Genomic DNA, 21,611 nt, shown 5'->3' with positions numbered 1-21,611 from the left:
CACTCACAGCCATACTCAAGATGCCCCAGCTCACTCCAAGTGGGAAGCTCAGAGCCCTCCCCTAAACCTCAGTGCCAGCCCCATTGGCTGCCAGGGCCATTAGCACCAGCAGAGCTGCCCATGCAGAGCCAGCCTGAGGAGACATCTGAGGCCACATCTCTCAACAGTCTATTCTTCCTGCTGCTGCACTGACTGCTGCACACTCTGGGACCCACTGCTGAAATCATGCAGTCCCCTTGCTGCTGCCTTCTCTCCCTCCTCCTCTACCTCTTCTTCCTCTCTGAGACATGGGCAAACCTGGAGGGTAAGTGGGACCCCTGGCTCATACACATCAACCTCCATGGGACTCCATAGGGGAGAGGCTTCTTGCTTCACACCCACCTTGGGCACTTGCTTCCTCACTCCTCCTTGTCCCCTGGCTTCACACCTCCTCCCCAGCAGGGATGCAGCCACCCCATGTGGGTGCAGAAGATGGGAACTGGGGCTGCAAATGCTGTAAGGGGCTTATGAGGAACCCACAGATCCCTGCAATATCAAGGACCCATCCCTCAGTTCCTCCACTTTCCTCAGCCCTCTTTTCCCAGTCCCATCCCTGTCAACCCTTGTCTCATGCAGGGACCTTCACTGTCCGGCTGCTCCAGACTACCACCTTCCAAAACACCTCATTTGCAGACACAGAGGGGCTGGGCCTGCTGGAAGACATCGAACTTGGTTCTCTTGATAAACACACATGGTCCATCCACTTCTGCCAGCCCTGGGTGCGCCCAGCCCTTCCCCGTGCTGACTGGGACACCATTGAAAACCTGCTTAAGATCTATTTGCAGCAGTTCAACCATCTAATCAATGAAGGGGCCACACAAAAGGACATCCCCTGTAAGTGCTCAGTTTTCACTTCATCCCCTTTCTTGAAAAGCAGCTGGGAGGTGGGGAAGGATCTGATAGTGCTGGCGCTGTGTAGGAGACAATGACCATGTCTAGAGGAAGGAAATCCCAGCCCCTCACGCAACCTCTCTCTCCTCTTTGCCCCGCCAGACCCCTTTGCTGTTCAGTGCACAGCAGGCTGCACGCTGTACCCCAACAGAACCTCCCTGGCCTTTGGCTATGTGGGTTACAATGGTCAGGATTTCCTCAGCTTCGACACAAAGAATTTCACCTGGACCCTCTACCAGGACACCGAGTTGTCACGGTATGTCCAGTCCTTTCTCCAGAACTACACCGCCTTGAGTGAGCTGGTGGAAACTCTTTTCAATTATACTTGTCTCGATGACATGGAGATGTTGCTGCACTATGGGAGGGCAGCTGTGGAGAGACAAGGTGAGACCACCCTGACCCTGCAACAGCCAGCCCACAGGCCCCCACACTGGGGCCCAGCTGTGCCCCACCCCTTTGCTCTCACTCCCCAGAGCTGCCTGTGGCCACGGTCTTCGCCCGCACCCCCAGCCTAGACCAGCTGCTGCTTGTTTGCCATGTCACTGGCTTCTACCCCCGTCCCATCAGCGTGGCCTGGCTGCGGGATGGCCAGGAGGTGCCTCCGGGCCCGGCGCTCAACACCAGCACCGTCCTGCCCAACGCTGACCTCACCTACCAGCTCCGCAGCGTCCTGGCCGTGGCCCCCCGTGATGGGCACAGCTATGTCTGCCGTGTGCGCCACCACAGCCTGGGCACCCGCAGCCTTCTCATCCCATGGGGTAGGTGCCACCCGTGGGGGATGAGATGGGGGTCCTGAGCCACCCCGCACCACAAGATGGAGCAAACCCCAGAAAGCTCATGGCAGCTTCTCCTTATGTTTCCCAGGGAACTCAGAAGTGGTGCTGATCACAGGGCTCATGGCCGGGCTGCTTGCAGCCATGGCTGTAGCTGCCATGTCGGTGCTTTGGGTGTGGAGACAAAGGTCAGTCCCTGTCTGCCCCATGGAGCGGCATTGAGAGAGGAGAGAAAGGAATGCTGTGGGGATTTCTGCACTGAGCAGCAAAGCTCTTGCTTGGATCCTGGCAGATGCTGTCTGCACTCCCACAAGGTCTCTGCCATGCAGCATCCACCCATCTCCCTCTTGTTTCAGAAAGCACCAGCAGATTGAGGAATCAGAGTCCAGGAACTCCATCCTGAGCAAAGAAGCTTAGCTCAGAAGAGAGCTAACAGTTCCCATTCCCTCCCACGGCCTACAGAGTAACGAGAACTGCCTTTTTCTGCTTTACCTAAGTTTTGGGCATTGCCAATTGCAAGACTAACTTGATTCAGAGATGCACAAAAGAAACCTGGCGAGAGAAATCTGAGCTTTTGACTCACCTGAATTTTCTAAACAGATGTAAGTGCACATCTGTGACTTCCTCCCTTGTTACACATGATGGTCTCTTCGCTTGTGGCACTGGCCAGTCCACCCACTGATGCTGTAGGGCACCTCAATACCCAATGGCAAATCCTCCTGGTTCTGCTTCAGTAACACTTTTGTCAGAAGGTGGAAAGATGTCCCCTTCTACTGTCACTTTCTGGTAATTTTTTTTCCTAAAAATTGCCTTTATTAGCCATATTCCAGAAATATTTGTGCTGAGACTGAACTGTTCCACATAGACTAACAGAACCTGGTCAGAAATGGCTTTACAAAGTGCTGAGTAATACTGAAACTCTGATGTAATGTGTGGGAGTTGCATATGTGTATGAAACGAAAATAAACCATTCATATTTTCACTAAGTAATCTGCCTTTCCTTAGCAGTTGAATGGGCTTGGAGAGGTTTTGATCAGCCATGTATGCAAGTTGAAACACCACTGAATTATAGGCACTAAATTGCAGGAAGCACCAAGGCATCGGGGAAATACAGTACATGTGTGCCTGTGCATATATGAACATGTTCTCAGATATTGCATGGAAATAAACAACTGAGCACATGGCGGTAAAGTATCCCCAAGGCTCCCAATAAAGGAGAAAAAAAGAAGCCCATGTCCCATGAAACATAGCAGAGTTCACACACACAGGAAGGCATGTAGTTCATGCTCCCAATCAACTTGAACATGTAGCTTCAAAAGGTTTGGTTTCACTGGACAACTTCCTGCAGTTTCCCAGGATAAGTCTGGCAGCAATGGCAAGCCGGAAAACCTGGCTGTCTTGTGGCCATATCCATCACAAATCCAATGGTGTTTGTTCCGCCCTGGCCAGAACCTGGAAACAACAATGCTGGGGTAAGTACTGTGTTTCCCTAGCAGCCAGTGTCACCTGCTGGCATCACATGGCTCAAGGAACTCACTGCAAGAGGAGTGACACCAAGCCTCTCCCAGCTCCTGCTGACTTGGGACAGGCAGATGAAACACTTAGGTGTGGGCATGCCTCCCTGTGGCCTTGGCACCCGCAGGGCAAATGGGGCAATTCCTCTCCCAAGCAGAGTGGAACATCCTGCAGCACTCATGATACCAGGCAGACCTGGAGATCAGGTGCAGCCAGTCAGGAAACCTGTTGAGGAAATCTGTTCATGTGAATGACCTCCCAAGAGACCCTACAGTTCCACACCCACAAACAGCTGGTACCAGAGGGGTGTCTGCAAGTGTTTGCTCACATCCCCTAAGAGACCTTACAATAACACACCCCATCCAGGCATTTTAGAGGGTTCTTAAGGCACCCCATCACAGCCCAGTGCAGTGGTTGCTGCTGCTCACCCACACGCCCAGTATGGCACCCAGAGGCACTGCATCCCTGTTCCCTCCACTCCAACTCCCCCAGGCCCAGCTTGGGGGGGGTTACAGACTCCACCTCAGGGGAGATTGTAAGGAGCAATGTCACCTGTGGGTTCTTTGAGGACCAGTGGCCACATGAGAACCTCAAAGACCAATAGTGCTCTAGGGCAGGGGGGAAGTGAGGACCAGTAATCACTTCAGAGGAATGTAAGGACCGACTGATGTCAGCTGAGGAAACTGTGGAGACCAGTGGTAACCTGGGTGTGACTCTGAGGACCATGGTCCCTTGAGAGGACTCTGAGGACCAACGGACTGTGTGGACCTACAGTCAGTCCCCTGTCTCCTTGGGTCATTTCCAGACCAGAGAAGTGAAAATATGAAGGAGGAAGAAGTTGTGAGCAAAAAAGGAAGTGAAAAAAACTCCTGACATGAGAAGTACATTCAACAGAGAAGTGGAAGGGCTAAAGCAGAACTGTAAAGCAGATCCACTGAGAGAGTGGGAGACATGGAAGGAATTTCTGTGGGGGCTGGACACATTGTGACCACCCACACAAGCCAGGTGCCTGCTCCTGTCCTAAGAGCAACTCAGGCAACTCACGGGACAGAGGGCTGCGTATGGCCTCTCAGCTGCTCAGCAAGAAGTGACCAGCAGTCGTCTCAGGGGAAGCCATGGGCACAAGTGATCACCTCACAGGACTGCAGAAACAAAAGCCCCCTTGTCTCTTCCCTCCCTGGCTGCCCCATGGCTGCACTTTGCCATCCTGACAGCCAAACAGTCTCCTCTGGGTCTAGGACTAGTGGGAAGGATGTGGACCTTGTGATGCCATAGCTGGACATCCCCTGCGTCATGCTGCTGGGGAAGTTGGTGTCATTTTGTCATTTCTGTGCCTACCAGACCACCACAGCATCCCTACTTCTCTCTGGGACCACAGTATTCAAAAGCTCCATGGAAACAAAAGTATTCAGTGTTTGGACACTACTGAGCTGAACTCCTCAAACTTGCCCTTCCTTGTGGTTTTGGTTCTGCCTTTGCCCCCAGGGCAGGCACTACCCAAAAGAGGGGAAGAGAAACTGCATGTTGAGGGGAGGAGTTGAGAGGAGTCGATTGGAAACATTGTGGGGAGAGGCTGGCTCTGGTCCCCCCATGATGCCTCCAGCACTGGGCACTGCTGCCAATGGGGACAGAGCAGGGGCATGGCTGCCACCATTTCTGTTCCCATGCACAAGGGGCTCTTGGGGAGGGGGACTGGATTCCTCATCAAAGCTGCTGGGAAGGAAAGGGGAGCTGCTTGCCCCACCCCCAGGTGTTTAGAGCAGAGTAGGGGCTCCTCAGCAGTGTCCTACAGCTTTGGTGTAGGTGGAACAGCTTGTTGCCTCCTCCCTGGGAGCCCCATCCCCAGAATTAGGCAAGTGACGCAGGAGCAGCCTGAGCTGGAGGTGCCAGGAGAGGGAGGGGGTATCCCTTCTCCCTGTGTAGGGGTTAAGAAGACAGCTGAAATCCAAAAGCCATCGTCACCTCCATTGGTGCTGATGCGTCCCACAAGAACGGGGATAGGACAACAGGTGGGGAGGGGGAGTCAGGAAAACCCAGCTTAGATGCTTGAATACCTATTTTCCTAGTCCTGTTTCATTGGTCTCTCTTTCCCCACCTTCTCCTTCTGGCTGAGATTTCCCCAGCCCCAGCCTGTCAGGGCATTTCGTGCTCAAGACCTTACTTCAGCTTCTGTCCCTCCCACACATCCCCAGCTTTCAGCCTGGGACCTCTGGGCCCCTCCCTTGACACACTGATTCTCCAATTGGTGGAGAGCCACCGCAGTGACTGCTGGGCTGGGTTGAAGCTTAGGTTCCCACAGGTTCTTCCTCCTCCCACAGTCACTTGCCGCTGCTTCTCCAGCCTTGCCGCGTGCACCATGCAGCCCCCTCACCTCCTCCTCTTCCTCTTTCTCCCGATCCTCCTCCCTGGGATGTGGGCAGACCCAGAGGGTAAGTGGGAGCCCTGGCTCACCTCAACCACTCTTACCACCCCCACCCTGTCAGAGAACCCCACAAGTTCTGCTCAGGGGAGGCATGGCCAGGCCACTGTGCCATATCGGGGGGGTGGATGATTCTCAGCATCAGAGGGCCACCTCCCATCGTGCACCACCCAAACATGCCTTGTCCCTGCCCACCCTTCCTGCCTCCAGCTCAGGACTTCTGCCTCACCAGCTCCAACACAAGGCCTTGGGCACACAAGCAGAAGAGACAACAGTGGTCCCCAGCCAGGCCTTGGGTGTGGAGTTACCCTGCAAGATGTCCTCCCCCTGCAGGGAGCCCATGGGTGCCAGGCAGATCTCAGCTCCACATGGTGCTGAGGGCCTCTTCCAGCAGCCTCTCATTCGTCAGGGAGCTGCACCTGCCAGAGGGCTTTTTGGGCACTGCTGTCACACAGAGAGTTTTACCACAACCCTGCGAGACCTTACGCTTCCGGGGCAGGCAGCATCAGACACAAAAAGTCAGGACTGATCTCTGGGCTTGGCTGGTGTCCTGGGCCTATCAGGGACCCCCAAATCTGGACAAAATGCCCTTTTCTATCAACCATCCTCCATATCCTCTGTACCATGTCCAGATCTGTGGCAGATATAGGTCCTTGCACAGGTGTTTCTCCTGGGGGGAAACATCACTCCAAACGAGCAGCAAGGTGCCCTTTCATCTGCTCTGCACAGTAATACAGCAGCTGTGGCCAGGAGGGAGGCATGGAAAGGAGGGCACAAAATGCCTAAAATCCTCTGCAGGAGACAACCACTTTGCTGAAAGAAAAATAGAGAAGGAAAAAGAGCAGTGAAGTTAGAGGAAGTTCAGACAGGAAAGCAACCCTGAGCAGGATGAAGAGCATAGAATCATAGAAGCACAGAAGGATTTGGGGTGAAAAGGACCTTTAAAGGCCATTAAGTCCAACCCCTCTGCCATGGACAGGAACACCTTCCCTGCTCAGAGCCCCAAACAACCTGGCCTGGAATGTTTCCAGGGATGGACATCCACCATATGTCTGGGTAACATGTACCAGTGTCTCACTACCCCGCACTTAAAAAATTTCTTTCTTATTATCTAGTCTGGATCCCCTGTTTCCCCTCCAGCACCTCCACTTCGTGTTTCCCCTTTAGCACCTCCACTCATCTCCTTCCTGCACCCTTTCCTGTCTCCATCCTCTCTCCTAGCAGAGCCACAGGTTATCCAGTACCTCCTGACTAGCCTCTTCGCCAACATCAGCTCTGCTGAGGTGTCATGTGTGGCACTCGTAGGGGACATAGCCATCTTTACACTGGATCCGGCCAACTGGAGCATCCACTTCCACTGGCCCTGGGTCAGCCAGGCTGCAGCTGAAGATGATGGGGAAAAGATGATGTCCCAGTACAAAATTGCTCTGCGCAATATGATCCGATTTGTGCACGACACAGTTCAGCAGACAAAACAGCACTGTGAGTACAGAAATGAGCCCTGCCACACCCCTAGTCCTTCTCCTCAGGTTTTGGCTGTGGCCTCCTCCCCACCAGGATGGCATTTGGGGGGATCTCACAGGGTGCAACAGCTGCTGAAACACTGCAGCTGCTGGGGAATATGACTAGCAGGAGTGGGTAGGGCAGCAGACCAAAAATACCCCTTGGGGCTTCTGCCATCTAGCACAAGGAACCCCTGTGTATATCAGGGAGCTGCCACCAAATTTAGTGGAGCTGAAGGACTGACACAGCAAAGATCATGAAAGAGAAAACTGGGGCAAATACTTTGGGGACAGAATTCTTTTTAAGCAAGCACTCCATACCACTCCACTCCATTCTTCCAAGGAGCCTGAGGGCTTGCAGGGTGTCCGGGGTCTCCTGAAGCATGGCCTTACCCCCTGCTGCCCATTGCACCCTGCTTTCCACTGCATCCCTGTATGTGCTCTCAGACACATCCCACCTCATGCCACCCACGTTCCACCCACTCATGGGACCTGTCCATTGGCTTTGCTGTTGACAGACCCCTTGGTGGTTCAGCTCCGTGCAGGCTGTGTGCTGTACCCCAATACGACCAGCCAGGGCTTCCTGAATGTTGGCTGGGATGGCAGAGACCTCGTAGCTTTTGAGGTAGATAAACAGGGCTGGGAGGCCCGGCAGTCATCCCAGATGGCAGAGCTGGTCAGCAAGAGCCTCAACAGGCAGAAGTCTGTCAGAATACTCCTGGAGCACCTTCTCTCTATCTGGGTATGCCAGAGCAACTTCCTCACCCTGAAGAGGTATGGGAAGGAAATTCTAGAGAGACAAGGTGAGACCACCCTGACCCTGCAACAGCCAGCCCACAGGCCCCCACACTGGGGCCCAGCTGTGCCCCACCCCTTTGCTCTCACTCCCCAGAGCTGCCTGTGGCCACGGTCTTCGCCCGCACCCCCAGCCTAGACCAGCTGCTGCTTGTTTGCCATGTCACTGGCTTCTACCCCCGTCCCATCAGCGTGGCCTGGCTGCGGGATGGCCAGGAGGTGCCTCCGGGCCCGGCGCTCAACACCAGCACCGTCCTGCCCAACGCTGACCTCACCTACCAGCTCCGCAGCGTCCTGGCCGTGGCCCCCCGTGATGGGCACAGCTATGTCTGCCGTGTGCGCCACCACAGCCTGGGCACCCGCAGCCTTCTCATCCCATGGGGTAGGTGCCACCCGTGGGGGATGGGGTGCAGGCTGCAGATACCAGCCCTGAGCCCTGTGAGGGTGGCAGCTCCTGACTGGCGCTGCCACCCTCACACAGTTGCCCTCTTCTCTCCCTGTCCCAGAAAACCACAGTGCAGCTCCAACCATCAGTATCACCATTGCAGTGCTGGTTCTTGTGGCCACAGCATTTGCTGGGGGTTTTTGGTGGTGGAAGCGCAGGTGAGCTCTCCCTCCCATCCTCCTGCTGTAAGATTTATGGGCATATAGGTCGGTTCAGGGGTTGCAGCAGCTCTGTAGGGGTGAAGTCCCTGACTGTCACCACAGCTTACACATAGTCTTTGCAGGAAAGGTAACGAGGCTACATGGGAGACCCAGGAATTCATCATTTGAGGCCTTGCTGCCCACACAGCAACAGCTGCTTGCTCTCCGTTCTTACTTCATGCCCCACCCCTGACCCATAAGCACCAACACGATTTTGTTCTGGAAAACAACTGCATTAAACAGCTATGAACTTCTTCTGATACATATGGTTCCTGTGTCTCTCACCCTTCTTCCCCCCTCAGGAGCTTTTCTCAGGAAACTCCTCTGTGCACTACAGATACTCCCTATTGCAGGCAGATGCTCTTCCTTTTCCTGGACTCTGGTTGGTCTCGATCTGGCATGTCAGGAGAAGCCAGTCCTTTGACAGCCCCTTCCACATCTCCCCATGGCCAGTGTCTATTCCTGACAGGGCAGTCACAACCCAAGGCCAGACCACTGTGGGGTTGCTGAGTGAGATGTGTGATGGTGCAGGCCACAAATCAGGGATAGGTGGAGAGATGTGAGCTCTTCACTGGCGAGACAAGGGAAGGGAGGAACTAAGTAACACCCCTGACATCCCTGACACATTTTGAGCACACTGAGCTGCTCCATCTCCAGGGCTGAGCTCACCCTTTAGATCAGGATCTCTTCCACTTCTGACTCCTGCCCCCATGCTTCCTTCCTGTCGCTGTAAAAGCTGGAAAGATGGGGGATCGTCACCCTTCCACTATGCCTGACAGCTATGAAAGAGCCATGCTGAGGCTCTGAGCAACACACCCCACAGCAGGATGTGATTGTCATCAGTTCATTTTGCATTGTCCATTGGTCCTTCCTCCTCACCCTGCTCCAGTGTGGAGTCCCACTTACTGTGGAGACAGTGTTCTACGAATGTTTTCATCATGGGTCCTTTCTGTGGGCTGCAGTTCTTCACAACTGCTCCAGCATGGGTCCTTTCTATGGGGTCACTCCTTCGGGAACGGGCTGCTCCAGTGCGGATTGCACTCAGGGTCACAAGGTCTGCCAGGAATCTGCTCCAGCACAGTGTCTCCATAGCGTCACATTCTCTCTCAGGCACACCCACCTTCTATGACACTGGACTCCTCCAAACGCTGCAGGTGGATCTCTGCAGGTGTGGACCTTCATGTGCTGCTGCAGGACAGCTGTTTCCCCAAGGTGTTCCCCACAGGCTGCTCGGGGACCATCTCTGCTCAGCTGCCTGAAGCCAGCAGGGTCCCTGCCGGGCCGCTGCCGAGCGAGCTGCCAATGGTGACCGGACTGCACCTGACGTCACCTGGTGCCCGGTAGATCCCCGGCGCCTCTGCCCCTCCCGCCTCACGCCTCCATTGGCTATGCCACGGCCCGCTCGCCAATGCCATTCGTGCTCCTCCTACGTCACCGGTCACCGGGCGAGCGTGGGACAAGCCCGGCGGGGAGGTGGGGCTGCCCCGGACCCCCAGTCCTTGCCCTCGGCCCCCTCCAACCCCGGGCCTGAGCTTCCAAGCGCTCGCTGTGGCTTGCTGCCGATTCCGCATGTCCCCGGATCCAACCCTCAGCCACACCCAGCACCGAAGAGCCGGGGATGAGCCCAAGGCGTTTCTCACCTCAGCTCCCGATTTCAAGATAAAGGCAAAAAGCCAGGAAGATGTTTGCAATTATCAGGCCTGCTTAAAAACCCAAAGCCATGCTCCATCCCCTGTCTTGGGGAGCCGGAGAGACATGACATAGTGAAATAACCCAACCATTTGGTCCAGAATGATTAGAGCATTGTGGACCTCATTGTCATGACATTGTTTCCCTCTTTCTCTCTTTCTGGGTGCACACACCTATATGTATGAATACAAAGCATGTATATAAAACTGCTGAAAATTTAAACTTCTAAATTTCATACCAAAGCAATAAAATTTCCCTGTTTGGGTGGGTTATCCTGCAATTTCCACCTCTTTTGAGAAACATTTCTTGCTAGTGGATATGCTAGGCAGAAATCTGAGACACCAAGGTACTATCATCTTTGGGGACTGACACCATCAAAACTGCTTCTAATGAGCTCCAGGGTAAAGCCTTTATTGTAAAATAAATTAATTGATGGATATTATAAACTGAAGAGATTAAAGCTTACCTGATCTGTGATCCTTTTATCCCTCATTCAAACAGGGTCTCTGAATGCTTTCAAAACCTTCTCACTAATACCAGTTTATTTGCAGCTGGCTGCAAAGCAGGGACAAACTTCTCAGGGGTCAGAAGGTGCCTTTGAACGGATATTTAAATTCTGATCCAGCCACACCCTACAGCCCTACTGATGACCTTGAATAAGAACAAGGCCTATACAGGCCTATAATGATCTAAAACCCTATAATGATCAGGGTTTCTTAGGCCATTGGTTTCTCCCAGATGGTCACTAATCCCCAGAAAATGCTTTCCCACCTGTTGCTGGGCTTGCAAGGGTTGCAGGAGTGAAGAAAGATAGACGAGAATCTTGACTCCATGATCAGAAGGCTGGATTTATTATTTTATGATATAAAATACATTAAGACTATACTAAAAGGAATAGAGAGAAAAGTCTCAGAAGCCTCTAAGCTAAGAATAGAAAAAGAATGAATCAACAAAGGAGCTCTCTCTGATTCTCCCAGAGAGAGCTCAGTCTCTGATTGGCCCTTAATTGTAAATGCGGAACATGGGCCAATCACAGGTGCACCTGTTGCATGCCACAGCAGCAGATAACCATTGTTTACATTCTCTTTCTGGGGCCTCAGCCTTCCAGAAGAGGGAAAAATCCTAAAGAAAGGATTTGTCACAAAAGATGTCTGTGACACTCATCTAAGTTGTTAACACCTAATTAACAATCCCAAACGGTGATATCTCTGTCTAGATACAAGTTTTCTATTCCCCCTTAAAGGCATTGAAGACCCCAATACTTTCCAATCAAGGCACACACTTTTCAAGAAGCACAGCAACCTATCAGTTACACTCCAATTACTAGGAAATAAGATCCACGTGGAGTATACATATGTCAGATGAGATTTGTACATCTGCAGAAAAGGCATTAGCCATTAAAAACCTCCTGATCCCAGGACTGCATATACATTCCAGATCCCTCTCTCAATGTCCCAGTGGAAGTTTGGAACGACTGTCAGCTTTGGAACCTTTCTTGGAATAAATGTTTTTTCAGGACTTCCTTCAGCTCAACCAAGCCAGGCAGCAAAGAGCAATCATGATGAAGTAGTTAATAAATTACCTTCTTTTCACTCCCGGTGGGAAACTCAAGTCTTACTTCCTGCATCCATGATAACTGTTAAAAAATACCAAATCCTTCTGATTATTGCACACAGCACAGGTTTCACAGGATCTTTTTTCAGTCCTGTGGAGGGATGGGATATTTGGAGCCCCATTTTAGAGAGAAGGAGCTAAAGCAAATGGAGAGGACCTAATCCTCCCTCCTTTTGCATGCTCTGGTCAAATAACCTGATATGGTTTTGAGAGCACATGGAAGGATGTAGGTGACCCCTCCACTACTCCCCATATGGGAGAGACACCATGTGCATCTCTGCCTGCAGGTTGTTAAGCTTTTCACTGTATGCCAGTTTCTCCAGACCTGCTTGTTAAATTTTTCTGTCTTAGGCAATTTCTCCATCACATTCTTCAGCAATGACTACCTTATTACTGGCCTGCAAAAATGAATTACCACCTTCCCTTCCACGCTTTCCACAGCAGTTCAGCACAGTGGAAAGTGTGTTTGCATCCACAATTTATGGCAGAGAAACCTAAATTGTTCTTTCTAAATATGTTTGCTCCAAACTTCCTGTTTGGAGCAAACATATTTAGATAAGGAGAGAGAGCCATCTCTCTGTCATTTGTTTCCTACAAATAATCTGAACTTAGTAAATTCTGGCCTGAATTTTGGAAGCACATCCATCCTTGGTTAAAAACACGTCTCTTTATTGCCTTCTCTATTTCGTTATTTCTTCTCCTCTTGAAATCTCTCTAAGAGGTGCAGGGCTGATGCTTGTTGTTCACAAGAGCTGCCTGCACCATGATCCCAGAACTGAGTGACTGGGAAAGGATGCAGAAACTGTTTCAGTCATGCTGCAAAATTACTTGTTCCAGATATTTCCTTCTGTAAACATGCTTCAAATTTTAGTAATTGTCTCAAAATTGGACAATAGATAATTTCTCTCCAATAGTGACTAAATAGACATTTTTCCTATTTCTCCCTCCAGTATAGAAATAGGGGTAAACACACTAAAAGCATCCAACAAATTATTACAGCCAGCTTGACCCCTAATTGCTCTTGTGCTTTCCTGAAGGTAAAATAAGAAGCTCTTAAACTCTATGTTCAAGGCCACAGCAACTTACCAGACAATCATCACACATGCCAGAGAAAGAAGGGCCGGGAATCCCAGTGGATCCTATTAATCCTTTGACATTACTATTTACCTCAGTTTAGCCCTTTTTCTGGTGGTTTTGTTTTGTATTGTTTAGTATTGTTTAGGGTGTTTTACTGTTCTGTCTGAACTAGTAGCATACTTATTTTACCTAGCAGCTAGAATCACTCAGCGCCATACACCACATCACCTTCCACCAGCTCAGACCCACGTCCATGGTTCATACAGCTCTCTTGGAATGTTTCTCTGACTATAGCTTTAGTTAGCTTCACTTTTGCTACCCACTCCCAATGGTCTGTACTGGGACTGCAGTTCCTGTGCATCTGTGCTTGTGGAAGTGGGCTGTGTCTGATGTTTTCAAGGTATTTTTCCCCAGACCTAAAGGCAGCATCATGTGGAATGGCAGAGAGATGGATGGAGGACAGCAGTTCTGCCATGGAAGCCTTGGACCAAGGGCTCTTGCCACTGGAGGTGACAGTTTGCCACCTGGAAGTTGCTTTTCCTTTCTCATGCTGTTGGCAAGAGCAGCGGCTGTCTGTGATGGGAAGAGCAGCATTTCAACTGGCAGTGAGCAAAACTGAAGGCAGTAGCAGCTCTAGCAACTGTAATTTTGAGGGCAACACAGATGAACTTGAATACTAGAGTAAAGCTGAAATCTGAAGATATCTCTCTCTTTTTCCTCTCTTATTTCTCCCTCTCCCGCCAGCCAGAGTGATCTGAGAATTTGTGCTAATTCATCAGCTGATTTAGCTCTTTGCTTGGAAATTTTGTTGTAGATGACAGAGGTCACCTTAAGTCAACAATCAGAGTCCCTGTGATAATGAGGATGGAGATATCAGCGCCCTTTCAGTACTAGGATCTGGTTTCCTTCATGCTACTTGTCTTTTGGCAGGGTGGATTTTTATTTTGGGGGGGTTCTGTGTTTTGGGGTTTTAAAAAATTTCTTTTGACTGTCTGTGTATAAAGATCTCAACCAAAGAGAAATACATACTGTACTGAACAAGAGCATGTTAATTGTTAACCCTCATAGCTGTGACAAACAGGGAAAGAGCATTCAAGTCATTACACCAATCTTCATTAAGTATCTTGGTGCTGACAGATTATCTCTCTGGAATTTTCTTGTTGTGTAAAAGAGAAGGAAAAAACTTTTCCTCTCCTAAAACCCCCTTTGAGTATTTTCAAGGTGATCATGCAGTTTCTTTTTTTCCCTCCAGAATGAGTTTTAATACTTTGAAAAATAATGGGTTTTTTTTTACTCTTACACAGGCTACATATACTGAACAGTCTAGAGGATTTTAAGTTTGTTTTTGCCTAGGGTCATTACCATACTTTAACAAAGATCTAAGCAGTCCCAAAGTCTTATGCCTAAAGTTGGGTTTTTTCCTGTAGAAAAGAAGATGAGAAATTTGGAATAGCTTGCTAGGGTTTCTTATGGCTGTTTCAGGGCCAACTTAAAGACTTTATTGTTCTGGTGTTTGCTATAGCTAAGCTGTACACAAATGCAGTGGATAAAAAAAGAGATTGAAATTATGATGTGCTGTACCACCCTAATTGTGGTACAATTGAATTTATCCAAAGTAATGTATGAAAAGAAAGACATCTAGAAGGAGTTTCCTGTCTGCAGTGACCCCAAATTTAAGCACAGGTTAGATCGGTTTACACATTCAGATACCTGAATGTTTTCCAGCATTGGATTAGTGTGCCTACCTGCTCTGGGATTTGGACTGAGGTTAAATAAAATTAGCATTGCAGGGCTTTGCCTTTGCTATTACTTTTACACTAGGGAAAATTTTTTCTGCAGGTTAATTTCCACAAGAAGAAACACTACCGAAATTTATTTTAGCATTCAAGATGGTTCTTGTATAATTCTACCACTTTGTTCTCAGTTGATAGCTTTAAAATCTCAACAGGAAAAAGAAGAGCAACAATCTCCAGCTGTCATGTAAGTCTATATCACCAAAGTACACTTGGCCATGACACCTTAAATCAGTGTGGTGGCAGCTAAGTCTTTGCATTGATGGAGTTTGGGGACAGTGACCCGGGGAAATGGGCAATGGTCTCTGGCTGTGCTCAGGAGCAGGTGGTGGGCACTAGCCAGGCTGTACTCCTCCACTCATTATACAAGCTTTTACCATCCTGCATCACTACCTTGAAGGAAGATGGGAACCTTAACTTTGACAAGTTACTGCAGTTTTCTGAAAATGGGCAGGAATGCTTTCAAATTAGCTATTGCAGTATTTATAGTTGCTGCCTTTGCATCTTGGGCAGTTTATAAAATAAGAAAGTTTGAAACCTAGAAAAAAGCAATAGTTCTAGATATGACCTAGAAAACAAATTACCCAGTGAAGTCTCTTGTGCTATGATGAGTTCATCAGCTCATCTCTATTAACCCCTCAAAGCATTTAAATCTCACAATTAACTTGTAATCCCAGAAATATTCAGGATGTGGACTGAAGCTCTGTGTCCTGAGAGCAAGTCATTACATGCAGGTTTCAGTTTAGGAGAGGGAGGAGCACTGAAGGGTAGCTAATGTGCTTGAGCACAGAGTTGCAGAGAAAACCTGGAATGAAGGCTCTGAAAGTATGAGGTAAAAGAAAACAAGCCAGTATTTATTATTAAAAATATCTTAATGATGAATCAGTTGTGAATGGGTGGGACTAGTGATACTACCTGCTTGGGCAGACAGAAGAAAAACATAAAAGGCCGTGAAGAAGTCCTGATGCTGAAAAACAGTGTGTGGAGGAGAGGTAATGCTGTTATTTTCCCACTTATCTTTATCAAAGAATCAGAATGTTTAAACCCCTAAAAACATTCTGTGACAGTCATGATGGTACAGAGGCACACAAGAGTAAAAATGCCTTCTACTGAGAATTCTGAAAGTAAAAAACTAAAGGAATTTCACATGCACACTTTAGGTTGCGGACATTGATTTGCTGCTTCTAAGGTCTGAGTGCCTGAGTGCCACATTGGTGCTCACAGACAAATGCATACCTGCACTTGAAGCACAGGGAGCTCCAGACAGTGTCAGGACCCTGAAGAAAAATTGACCAAGACAGCTTTATGACTAACAGGCAGCATTCAGCCATGACACAGCTTATTAAAGTAGCTTGAAAAAACCCTGCAGCTGTGAGTAAATACGTTGCTTTATATTTGAGACATTGTGGAGTGTTCAAACACATTATTGTTTTTATTATGCTTGCTATTTGCTCACCAGTTCATTACCAATTGTTTTTGACACTGGAAGAAAATCCAAGCAGCACTTGCTGTATGAAGGGATGATGAAGCTGTAGGGCTCCTGACCATGGCAGTGAGGCATCTCCCCACCCCACGGGGACACACCCCACCTTTATGGGGCTGCTTAGGAATTGCAATGGTCTAACTAGTAGAGGTTTGTCTCTGTTCAGTCATCACTATGCTTTAGAAATTAGTTCTACTCGTGGTGCCCCAATGAGTGTCCCAGTCCCTGTGCTTTTGCCACCAAATGTTCCCAATGGGTGTAACCTGGGGCAAAGACTGATGCCATTTTCCTCACAGGATGCAAATCCTTTTCAGGCAGCACATTACAGCTGCCCAAGTGTCACTGTTCCGTGGCTAATTACGGCACTGGCTCTTGATGCAACCTATCCCTCCTTTCATCAGGTAGCTCAGCCATAGAGGAACACCTTGTCCCGTGGCCGTGGTTATCCTCAGGATGACTCGGGGACATGGTTTGGTCCCGGTCGGTGAGTAGAGAACTCCTTGTAGCAGATATTCCACCCCTAGATGCACATCGCCGGGAACAGTGGGATGCTGGAAGCTCTCATGTGGGGCTGGCTGGTGTGGGGCTGGTGCCAGTCTTCTGTGACCCTCTGTCCTCTCCGTGCTGCTGTGGCACCGCCCGCCGCACCGGAACGTCTTCCCCCCCACACACTGTGGTGCTCGGGCCTTATCTTTCATAGCTAGCTGATCCCGACGCTTTCTCAAACCCGCCACGAAAGCCCTCCTGAGCGTGGTCTGGGCCGCCAGGGCGTGTACACGGGTTGTGTGCACGGAGTACGTGCCCGTGATCCCGGGGCCTGTGCCCGAATTCGTATCCGGGGTCACTGGGAGGGGCCGGGGTGCTGTCCGGCCAGGCCGTCCCTGGGCACCGCCGGCCCTACGCTCTCGCCGTCGCGCTACCCCGCGCCGCCCGGCAGAGGTCGCTCTCCTCCTCACCCGCCACCACCCTCGCTTGTCGCTTGATGCTTGCAGGGAGCTGTAGTTCGGCAAGCCGCGCGGAGCGCGGCGCGGCGAGTATTGAGGACTCCCACTCCCAGCGTCCCGTGGGGCACCGGCCCGGCCGTGCCTTTTGAATGATTTCACTGCGTTCGGCGCTTGCGGCGAGTGCAGCGGCGGCGGGCGGGATCCAGGGAGGATCTGCGGCGGGTGCGGCGCGCGCCTGGCCCGTCGATGGCGGCCCGAGCGGGCCCTGCCGTGGCCGCCTGCGAGCCGTGCCGCTGTTAGGAGTGGTAAACGGCCTGCGCGTTCACCCCTTCGCCCATCCGCCTCGGCGGCCGGCGGTCCGTCCGCCGACATGTCGCTGGCCATGGAGGAGGAGGAGTACGCCCGGCTGGTGATGGAGTCGGAGCCCGAGTGGCTGCGGAGCGAGATCAAGCGTCTCTTCCAGGAGCTGGGCGAGACCACCCGAGAGAAGATCCAGGCGGCGGAGTACGGGCTGGCAGTGCTGGAAGAGAAGCAGCAGTTGAAGCAGCAGTATGAGGAGCTGGAGCTGGAGTACGAGACCATCCGCACCGAGATGGAGCAATTGAAGGAGGTGAGGCGGAGCTGCGGCAGGTGGGCGGCCTGGTCCTAAGCGCGGCCGTGGCGGGTGGAAGGGCGAAGGCAGCGCTGAGCGGTGGGAACGGGGCCGCTTTGGAGTCGGGGGGCGGCAGGTTGAGGGTTCCCGGGGTGCTGTGGGGCGACCGTCTGGCTCTGGCAGGGCGGTTGCCCCCTCCCCAAAATGACAGCTCCGAGGTGCCTGGCAGCAGGCCGGCCCAGAAGAGGGAAGGGATGGGAAAAAAAGGCCTTTCTGCTCCAACCTCCGCTCCGGTGAAAAGGGAGGGAAGGGGAAGCGAGTAGATGCTTTTCTTTATCTTTCCGTCCCGTTCCGTTCCGCCACGGGATCCGGTGGGTGGGCCGCCCCAGGGCTGCGTAGGGCGAGAAGCCGGGTCGGGTTGCCCCTCCCCGGGGTTGGGGCTGCCGCCACCGCGCCCCCGAGCAAAACCCAAGCAGGCGGCGGGGGGCGAGGGCCGGGACCAAGGTGCGGTGGCGATGCTGTCATATGCCAGCTTTTGTGTGGAAGGAGAAATCGTACGTTGGTGTTAATCACTTACTCAGTGGGGACCACCACGAAAATAATACAGCAGACTTCAGTTCGTATAGCTTTGGTGCAGGTCCTGCCCTTAGCATATTTTTTATTACTTTCTATTTTAAGGGAAATTCCAGACCCAATCTGTACAGGAGAGTAAAGTTTGTCAGTAGAAACGCTGTATTAGGCAATTTGCACATTGAGTTCTTCTCATGCAAGATCTCCTCTAGGTGTGGAATGTGGGAAAAGTGCTGTCGGGGGAGCAGTCAGAGAATGCATAGTGGTGGTTTGCGCTCCTTATGAGCTGATCCTGTCAGCCCACTGTAGAGCATGGCCCATGGGAACTTGTCTGCGTATAGCTTTGTTTGGTTCAGTGATTTGGCATGCAGGCAAACCTTGTGCTGCTTTTCAGCTGATTAAGGCCTTGCCTTGTGATACAGCCTAAGAGGTGAATATAGGTGGATTTGACCCGTACGAATTGTATCCAGTGGGACTTAGCTTTTGTTTATTCAGTTGGAGATGGATTTAAAATAAAATCAGAATACAGTATTTCAAAGAAAAAATAAATGCTTGTAACAGACTGGTATAAAATCAGCTGAATTGGTGAAATCCTTCCCTTCCTGCTTACTATATATCTTTTGGTCTTGTAAATAAAGCTTTATTTTGCTTTTATTGCATTAAACAAGTATAAGCAAAGAGATTAATTACTTTGAATTACTTGGCTATAAACTTGTTAACTAAATATGCAAGCTGAACGGATATGCTGCTGTTCCTAAAGCCACTTGAGACCAGCACAGTTACAGCAGCATACAGGAGCAGAAACTTGGAAGTCAAGGGCAGAGACAGTTGTAGAATTGAGCTCAAGGGAGAGAAAAGTCAGTAAACCTAGTTGGTAGGTGGAATGCGAGACAGCATGGAGACATTATGGGACTGGCCCAACCTCATTCGGCAGGGCAGTGCCTGACACACCAGTGGGAGCCAAGATGCCTCCATCACAGGTAGGTCTTTAGTCACTGGGCTGTGCTATGTGTGTTTGGGCACTACATGTTTTGACTTGCAGATGGAAAAAAGCTTGATGATACTGTATTTTTATTCATTTAGGGCTGTTACAATTGAGAAGCTTGTAAAAGCATTTAAAAAGGGAAAAAAAATGGCAGAATCAGCAATGATTCACTCTTTTTGGCTTTTAACATTTTGAAGGATTTGCTTTGTGTGTTCATGTCCTGCTCTAATTAAGTCAAAACCTGGGAAGCAGACAATTCTGGGAACAGCTTGAGTACTCTGATAGCCTACTCAGGGAAAGAGCATTGCTCCTCTAGCTTTCTTGTGATGCTGTGCAGGAATCTGGTTTGCTGTAGATCTTGTAAACCTTTAGCAGATGTATGAAGCATATGCTTGTAGAAGGAATTTATCATTGTTGCTGTTTTATGCAACTTCTTGTTTTTCCCACACTCAGTTAGAGGAATGCTGCATATGAGACTTACTACATGTCACGCTCCAACCTAAAGAGACTCCACCTTGGGTTACTGAAGTTGTTCTTGGGGAATGTGGGAGATTGATGTGAAACTAGAACAGTATTGCTTTCTATCTCTTGCTTCTTAACCGTGACTTCATGCAGCCTTTTAATGTATAGCCCTTTTAGTCTCTGTAGAGCTTACTTTGTTCATCTGTGTTGAGTGAGCTAAGCGGCACAAGGCCATGTTAGGCAGGGTGTGGGGCAAGCATGCGGTGGTTTTCTGTCCTGCTGGGTATTGTAGATTTGGATATGCTTTAATTAGTTTAATATTATAACTCCTGTATAATGGTCCTATTCATACCATAGGTAAACGTGTTCAGAGCGTAGGAACTTTATGATACAGTTTGTTGAAAGTACAGGCTTTTCTACTGTAGTCATCAGATCTTTCTGGCCAGATTCTCCTCCCTGCCACCCAGTCTCCAATGTGTCAGAAATTCAGAGCCTTAACCTCCACTGTTGTATCCCTTTGGTAAATGTGAATGGCATTGTCAGAGCGGTATCCCGTTTGGTAAAGGTGTCAGTGTACTCTCAGTATTTGCAATCCAAGTTGTCCTGCTGAAAATGGGGAGCTGCTCTGTCCTTGCTGTGCTGAACCTCCACACCAACCCCTTTTTAACAGGGGTCAGGTTTTCTCTAAGTTTGTTCTTTTACTTGTATGTGTGCTGACTTGATCTCATATGTCTTTTAAGGTACTTTCTGCTGCATTTCTTCTGTCATTTTATTTGACAGAACAAAACTGAAATACAAATTGTCTTCCCAGGAAGACTTACTGTTATTTGCTTTTGTAAAAAGGAATTAATTTCAAACTGTAGTAAAGATTATGATAAATGTTTTCCCTAGTTCAGAGAAATAAGATATTGGTTTTCTTGTAGTAAAATACTACATTGTGTTGCGAACATATAATTTTATTCATTTTTCACTCCCTCTAGGAGATGAAGTAACTTAAGTTTTTTCTGTAGGCTTTGTTTCAGCTGGTAAGTCACCCTGCAAGCCTTTGTGATATTGCCAATTATATAAATGACAGGGCTGACTACATGCCTGGGCAGAGACACTTCTTACGTGGATGATACATATGATCACACCTTTGTGCACTCCAGCTCACAAAGTGATTGTCTGAGGATTCAGTTATTGCTTTCCTGATGATTTGTGGGGGAATGTAGCATGGAAGGTTTGCTTGAAAAAGAGGTTATTGGCTTTGCTCAGTACTTCAGGGTTGCTTTGAGATGTCAGATTCATAACCAGCTACTAGCTCAGTTATGAAACTGGCTGCTGTCCAAAGCTCCTTTCTGATTAAGAGGTTTTCTTGTATTGGTGATTGTAGAATTGTGTTTAAACCCTTGGAAAACATGGGCATTATGATTAATCATTTCTGTAACAATGTAAAAATTCCTAAGTGGACTATGTCTATCCTTGAAGTCTAAAAGCATATGTTAGTGTGTCACAGTTAGCGTAACATAGATGGTTTGTGGTTTTTAAGGAGGGAACAAGCTTACAAGATCTCTACAGGGCTCTTAATTTCTTTGTATGGTAACAGTGGCCCTTGTTTCTGTTTTTTGCCTCTAAGAATCATGTATTGACTTTAATGCCATTTTATGACTTCTCTGTTGGCGATTCCTGGATAATCTTGCAAGCTGACTTTAAAAGACACACTCAGATAAGACCTTGCTGCTTCATTTCCCATGAAGCCCAAGTGGGGTGTATGATGCAGCTGAGGTGATGGGTCCCAGGCTGTAATATTTCTGCTGTTTGAATTTATATTGAGGTGGGGTGTA

At 49.6% G+C, this 21,611-nt stretch overlaps 3 protein-coding genes across 4 annotated transcripts in view; all 3 read left to right on the top strand.

Annotated features, from left to right (window-relative positions):
* Nucleotides 1–225: 225 nt before the first annotated feature.
* LOC128939638 (antigen-presenting glycoprotein CD1d-like) lies at nt 226–1,815 on the top strand. Its single transcript, XM_054280733.1, has 5 exons — nt 226–304; nt 616–873; nt 1,033–1,314; nt 1,404–1,688; nt 1,751–1,815. Exons 1-5 carry the CDS (start codon nt 226–228, stop codon nt 1,813–1,815), a joined length of 969 nt encoding a protein of 322 aa, XP_054136708.1.
* A 3,750-nt stretch (nt 1,816–5,565) lies between these two features.
* LOC128939854 (antigen-presenting glycoprotein CD1d-like) lies at nt 5,566–9,331 on the top strand. Its single transcript, XM_054281067.1, has 6 exons — nt 5,566–5,647; nt 6,862–7,119; nt 7,658–7,942; nt 8,032–8,316; nt 8,441–8,537; nt 8,663–9,331. Exons 1-6 carry the CDS (start codon nt 5,575–5,577, stop codon nt 8,706–8,708), a joined length of 1,044 nt encoding a protein of 347 aa, XP_054137042.1. The 5' UTR covers nt 5,566–5,574; the 3' UTR covers nt 8,709–9,331.
* An 8,084-nt stretch (nt 9,332–17,415) lies between these two features.
* Nucleotides 17,416–21,611, top strand: part of BICD2 (BICD cargo adaptor 2) — a 50,558-nt gene continuing 46,362 nt past the window's right edge. For both annotated transcript variants that reach the window (XM_054281186.1, XM_054281185.1), the window contains exon 1: nt 17,416–17,789. In XM_054281186.1, coding sequence (XP_054137161.1) covers nt 17,550–17,789 — 240 coding nt within the window. In that variant the 5' untranslated portion in view covers nt 17,416–17,549. The remainder of the gene's footprint in view (nt 17,790–21,611) is intronic.

The sequence above is a fragment of the Melozone crissalis genome, unplaced genomic scaffold (genome assembly GCF_028551555.1).
Source record: "Melozone crissalis strain CALT ecotype California unplaced genomic scaffold, PUWL_Pcris_2 ptg000029l_1, whole genome shotgun sequence".
NCBI classification, from domain to species: domain Eukaryota; kingdom Metazoa; phylum Chordata; class Aves; order Passeriformes; family Passerellidae; genus Melozone; species Melozone crissalis.
This window is presented reverse-complemented; position numbering and strand designations above follow the sequence as displayed.

Bases quoted from the DNA above. Each gene is read 5' to 3' on its own strand.
- LOC128939638 (XM_054280733.1), top strand. From the start codon at position 226: ATGCAGTCCCCTTGCTGCTGCCTTCTCTCCCTCCTCCTCTACCTCTTC. The intron at 305-615 runs GTAAGTGGGACC...TGTCTCATGCAG, and splicing joins GACATGGGCAAACCTGGAGG to GGACCTTCACTGTCCGGCTG. The intron at 1,315-1,403 runs GTGAGACCACCC...CTCACTCCCCAG, and splicing joins GGCAGCTGTGGAGAGACAAG to AGCTGCCTGTGGCCACGGTC.
- LOC128939854 (XM_054281067.1), top strand. From the start codon at position 5,575: ATGCAGCCCCCTCACCTCCTCCTCTTCCTCTTTCTCCCGATCCTCCTC. The intron at 7,943-8,031 runs GTGAGACCACCC...CTCACTCCCCAG, and splicing joins GGAAATTCTAGAGAGACAAG to AGCTGCCTGTGGCCACGGTC. The intron at 8,317-8,440 runs GTAGGTGCCACC...TCCCTGTCCCAG, and splicing joins CAGCCTTCTCATCCCATGGG to AAAACCACAGTGCAGCTCCA.